Source organism: Vombatus ursinus, unplaced genomic scaffold, assembly GCF_900497805.2.
Source record: "Vombatus ursinus unplaced genomic scaffold, bare-nosed wombat genome assembly UNPS02012319.1, whole genome shotgun sequence".
Taxonomy (NCBI): Eukaryota; Metazoa; Chordata; class Mammalia; order Diprotodontia; family Vombatidae; genus Vombatus; species Vombatus ursinus.
Window position 1 is genome coordinate 3,328,513 of NW_020952097.1, and position 6,225 is coordinate 3,334,737.

General features: G+C 40.2%; 1 protein-coding gene across 2 annotated transcripts in view; it reads right to left on the reverse strand.

Annotated features, from left to right (window-relative positions):
* Positions 1-5,275: 5,275 nt before the first annotated feature.
* LOC114039802 (zinc finger protein OZF-like) overlaps positions 5,276-6,225 on the reverse strand; it is a 16,778-nt gene continuing 15,828 nt past the window's right edge. Inside the window, exon 4 of one of the 2 annotated variants that reach the window (XM_027857681.1) lies at positions 5,276-6,211. In XM_027857681.1, coding sequence (XP_027713482.1) covers positions 5,611-6,211 — 601 coding nt within the window. In that variant the 3' untranslated portion in view covers positions 5,276-5,610. The remainder of the gene's footprint in view (positions 6,212-6,225) is intronic. The other variant, XM_027857682.1, reaches the window with a different exon arrangement.

Sequence of the window (6,225 nt, forward strand, 5' to 3'; positions counted from 1 at the left end):
ACCTTGCACCCCATTAGCATCCAAACATCACAAAAATTGGGAGCATTACAAACCACTTATAAACTCAACCAGTAGATCCAATAAACACAACTTTTATCTGACTTTCACCATCTACATCACGTGAGAAAATTAGTGAGTCAGTATGTTGTCCTGTAAGACAGCACATGTTTCCTACTGAGTAGCTACCACTGCAGTCATTCCTACTATTGAACACTGGTACAGCCCTGTCTAGACATACTAGAATTCTCTCTACAACCAAGCCTACACTTAGACCTAGCTGACCACCATCTGAACTGATATAATCCACACACCCAGGGCATCAATTTCCAGTATGCTTCTGTGCCTATATGCCTGACCTCACTGAAGAGACTTGTTGGAAGTATTCTGTGTATGTCATAGCCTATCCAGACACTACAGTGGGATCATAAAAACCTGGCATATGATCATCTGTGTTGTCATAAGTTTGAAAATATGTCAACTACTACTTAAGATCATGTAGTTAAATGTACCTGTGCCAAAGACCCCATCAGAAAGCCAGTAGGATTACTACCACCATACTTGGTGGCCTTCAGGTCATTAAAAACCTGAAACACTGGAATTTGTCACTGACTTACTAACCTCCCGTACCAGTAGTCATGTTAAAAATATACTTCATGCCCAGCTATGGCCCATTACTTCCGCTGAGCCCACTTTCCTGTTCCTTAGGGAGATGTTTAGTGCCATAATTGCTTTCTCATCCAACTTCTGATTACTATTGTCAGTTTTTTGCTTGTCGGTTCCATAACATTTACTCTCCTCCAAAACATTTACCTCTTTGTAACATATTATCCCGTTGCCAGACAGGCAAAAGCAGAATGCACAAACTATGATTTGAAAAAGCACACTCAAATTTTTCATCACCATTAAATAATTGATTAGAAAAATTGCCCACAGCAAGATTATACAAAAACTACCCATTCCATTTTTTTTCTCCGTAACGCATAATTCCATGAAAAGTATGATTTTTTACCCCTACTTGTCATTTCATCACATTCCACACTATGGTCTCAGTGGTTAATGATTACCAAAGGAAAGTTGGAAGCTAAGCAGCTTGTGGACCTAGGTAGGTCCATAAAGAACCCTGTAAATGGCTCACTAAGAATGAGAGGTCAGGTCAATCATTACTCAGTCAGAAACTCTCTTGTAGATCAGGGACTATAAAAGATCTGGGCATCCAATTTTGGGAAAACTGGGGGTGAGCTAATCTTTTTTTTTTGGGCAATGGGAAAAACTGCAATAATGTTTACATGAATTATCCTTTTCTGATAGAGAGCCCCAGTATAAGGGATAGGATAGACTTAGAGTCAGGAAGAACTGGGTTCAAATCCTACATTATATCCTTACCAGGTATGTGACCCTAGAAAGTCATTTAACTTCTCTGATCCTCAGTTTCCTCATCTGTAAAGCGGGAATAATCATAGCACCTGCCTCACTGGGAAATGCTATGTGTGTCAGGCAACTCCTACTATGTGCTAGGCACTGTGCTAAGCACTAGAGATACAAAGAAAGGCAAAAAGTCCCTGCCCTTGAGTTCATAACCTAAAAGGGGAAAAAACATATAGACAACTATGTACAAACAAGCTATATACAGGATAAATATGAAATAATCAATTGAAGGAAGACACTAGAATTAAGAGAGATTGGTAAAGGCTTCTTAAAGAAAGTCAAATTTTAGCTGAGACTTGAAGGAAGCCAGAGAAACTAGGAAACAGATGAAGAGAGACAGCATTTCATGGATTGGAGACAGCCAATGAAAATACGATGAAGTGCCTTTTTCAAGGACCAGCAAGGAGGTCAGTGTCACTGGATCAAAGAGTACAATGTGGTGATGTAAAGTGTAAGAAGATTGGAAAGGCAAGGGGAAGGATAGGTTATAAAGGGCTCTGAATGCCAGAGGATTTTATATTTGATCCTAGAGGTGGGAGGAGGCCATTGGAGTTTACTGAGTAGGGGGATAACATGGTTGAACCTATGCTTTGGGAAAATCATTTTCACACCTGAGTGAAAGATGGACTGAAGTAGGGAAAGACCAACCAGCAGGCTTTTGCAGCAGTTCAGGCATGAGGTAATCAGAGCCATACCAGGGTGGTGGCAGTATCAGAGGAGAGAAGGGAGCATATATAAAAAATGTTGGGAAAATAAAATCAATAGGCCTTGACAACAGATTGGATTTGGGGTGGAGGGGATGAAAAAGAGTGAGAAGGTAAAGATGACACTTAGGTTACAAGCTTGAGTGACTGGGAACAATAACATGGGAATTTGGAAGGGGGAGGGAATAATCAGTTCAGTTTTGGATACGTTGAGTTTAAGATGTCTGATAGGCAGTGAAAAATGAAAAACTAGGGGTCAGCAGAGACTCAATGGGAGGCAGAACAGACACCTCCCCAACTCTTCAACAAGGGAGACGTTCATTCTCTGCCAGGAGGAAAAGCAGGATGGCTTTTCTGGGGCCACTCTGCTCTCCTCCGAGACAGGGCAGAAGTATACCTATCTGCCCCCTTAAATACTGTTCATCTAGGATATGATCAGGTTTGAGTGAACATCAGATGGCTCTGACATTTTGGCGGGAAAGGAGAACTCCAAACTCTGTATTTAAGGCTTGACCTCTTTTCCGCTAAATACAAGCTTCACAATGAACATACATAGTGAAAAGCAAAAAGAAAAAAGAAAAAAAAAACCTCATTTCTCCCAATTGTAGCAAAACAGAAAGCAGAGAAGGTATGCACAGGAGAATATATACCAGACAATATTTAAGTGAAGGAGCTGTCCCATTTGGAGCAAGATCACTCAGCTGAACTCAGCTCAGAGTGTCTTTGTTTCACCCAAGACGAAAACTCCCCAGAGTTTCTTGTATAGCTAGATAGGGATATGATGGAGGCTGCCAGCTTCTCTCACGTTTTCCCAGAGTCTTTTCCTTCAGCAACCTGAAATGGGGTTAGCCTCTGCCATCTTCCATCTTGAAACTGAAAGCCAGAAGCCCCTAAAGTGACTTGATGCTTGAAGAGTCCCAAAGAAGACTTGAAGCTTGGAGAGTCCTAAAGGGGACTGGCCCCAAAAGAGAACTGGAGAAGGCTGTAGCTCTCTCACCAAATCCTCCCACCCTTCACACAGGGCAGGGCCTTCATCTCCACCAATAGGGACAATCCCATACCAATGAACTTTAGAACAGAGATTAAACATGAAATATAGTTTTTCTTCCCCTCCATGCTACAGAATCCCTGGCTTCCTTCAAGACTCAGCTCCAGTGCCAACTACTACAAGAAGCCTGTCCTGATCTTCCCCAGTTGCTTTTCCCATCCCCTCAAAAATTATTTTGTACCTACTTGGCATATGTTTTATTTAATTTTCTTTAAACATGTTGTTCCCCCCTCTCCCCTCCTCAAAAAAAAAAGAAAGAAAGAAAGAAAAAGAAAGAAAAAAAAGAATATATAAGTTCCTTCAGGATGAGAATTATCTCAGCACAGAACCTGGCATATAGCACTTACTAAATGTTTTTTGATTGATTGAACACAGCAATACCAAAATCAGATCCTAGGGCATCCTCCATCCCAAATATCCATTTAATTGTCAATTTTTTTATTTCTACTTCCACAACAGCTCACAGTAATCCCTTTTTTCTACTCACATGACCGAACCCCCCCCCCCCTTTAGGCCTTCATCACCACTTGCCTGAACCATTGCAGTAGCCTTCTAATTGGTCTTCCGGTATCAAATCCCTTCCCTCTCCATTCATTCTCCACACAGCTACAAAGTGATTTCCCTAAAGTGCCAACCCAACTCTTGTCACTCCCCTTCTCTATTCATATACTCCAGTGGCTCCAAAATTGTCTCCAGGATTAAACACAATCTCTTTGATTTGTCATTTAAAGCTCTTCATAGGCTGGCTCCAATACGCCTTTCCAACCTTATTATGCATCACTCCCTTTCCTGCACCTTATGATCCAGCCAAACTGGCTTTGCTACTCCTCACACAAAATGTTCCATCTCCCATCTCAATGCCTTCACATGGGGCTGACCTCATGCCTGGAATCCACTCCCTCCTTGCATCCTCCTCTTAGAATCACTTGTTTCCTTCAAGAGTCAGCTCCAACTTCTACATAAAACCTTTCCTGACACCCTACTCTCTTCCAGCTCCTAGGACCTTCCCCAAATTCCCCAAATATTTATCTGGTTTACACTTATTTATGTACTTTCTAGAATGTAAGCTCCTTGACAGAAATGGACTTTATAATCCTTAGCTCCTGGCACATACTAGGTGCTTAACAAATGTTTGTTGACTGATATTATTAAAGACTTTCTCCCAGGTCCACACCAATGCAGTAAGTAATAATAGTAACAAAAATAATAGCTAGTGTTTATATAGTATTTTGAAGTTTGCAAAACACTTTACAAATATCTCATTTTTTCTTCACAACTCTGGGAGGTAGGTGCAGTTGTTATCCTCATTTTATAGATAGGCAGTTAAGGCAGACAGAGGTGACTTGCCTAGGATACCCCAGTTAGGAAATGCCTGAGGTTGGATTTGAACTCATGTCTTCCTGACTCCAGATCCAGCATTTAATCTACTATAACTAGCTGCCTCTAAACATAATAATGTGTGACTGAAAAGGGTAAAATCTCCTTCTTTGCAGAGAAGTACAGGGATTAAAAAAAAAAAGGAAGATGTCTAAAAATTACAACAGAATGAAGAAATATACTCAATTACATCTTAAGAGTTTGGAGGAGGGGGGCAGCTAGGTGGCGCAGTGAATAGAGCTCTGGCCTTGGAGTCAAAAGGACCTGAGTTCAAATCCAGCCTCAGACACTTAACACTTACTAGCTGTGTGACCTTGGGCAAGGCACTTAACCCCCACTGCCTCACCAAAAAGAAAAAAAAAAGAGTTTGGGAGCTTAAAATGTTTACTCTAAAATATTTTAAAGCATATTGTTTGGTTAAGGCTGCATAGCTTAAATGAAGAACTTTAAAATACATAACAAGGTGAAAATTTATAATATCTGTGGGAGCTGAAGTAGAGCCACACTTTGAAAATAAGTCAAGACACTCACCCTATAGTTCAATTCATGTAAAGAGTATCATACTGCCACCTACTGGCAGGAAATATATGCAACATTTTAAGATGCAAAAATAATCCTAAGAAAGTGGAAACTGCTAAACAAAATTCACTGCTTGGAAGATTTGTCATAGGTTGTCTCTCTAGAAAACTTGATGCTTAATAAAGCTGGATAAAGTACTGTATAAAGACTTGAACACAATAATTTTATTTACACAGTGCCTCAAGTGTTAATTCTAAGAAGCTGAATAAGAGGTTTCGTTTACTGAATGGTTTTCCATAAACAACATATTCATAGTCTCCGGTGTGAGTTTTCTTGTGTAAGAACTCAAAATGAAGGCTTTCTCATGTTCTTTGCAAATGAAGGCTTTCTCAACTTCTCTGCAAATGAAGGTATTCTCACATCCTCTGCATTCACAGGTATTCCCTCTAGTATGAAATCTAATGTTTAATATTGTGTCCCTTCATAGTGAAAACTTCCCATATTCACAGGATCATAGGGTTGGAACAAATTCCAAAGTCATCTATTCCCACCTTTATTTGCCTCCCAAGGCAATCCATTCCACTTTGTGGACTCATTGTTTTTTGATGTGTGAATTCGCTGATGTCTAATGAGGACTGAATTCTGGCTGAAGGCTTTCCCACATTCATTACACTCATATGGTTTTTCTCCCGTGTGACTTCTCTGGTGGCGAATGAGACCTGAACTCTGGACGAAGGCTTTCCCACATTCATTACATTTGTAGGGTTTTTCACCTGTGTGTATTCTCTGATGTTTATTAAGGCTTGAACCCTGACTGAAAGCTTTTCCACATTCATTACACTTATATGGTTTTTCTCCAGTGTGAACTCTCTGGTGTCTAATGAGGGATGAATTCAGAATGAAAGCTTTTCCACATTCACCACATTCATAGGGTTTCTCTCCAGTGTGAATTTTTTGATGTTGAATAAGATTTGAGGCATCACTAAAGGTTTTTCCACATGTATTACATGCATAGGGTTTCTCTCCAGTATGTACTCTTTGGTGCTGAATAAAGTTTGATGGATCATTGAAGGTTTTCCCACATTCATTACATTTATAGGGTTTTTCTCCTGTGTGAATTCTCTGGTGTTTAATGAGCCTTGAACTCTCACT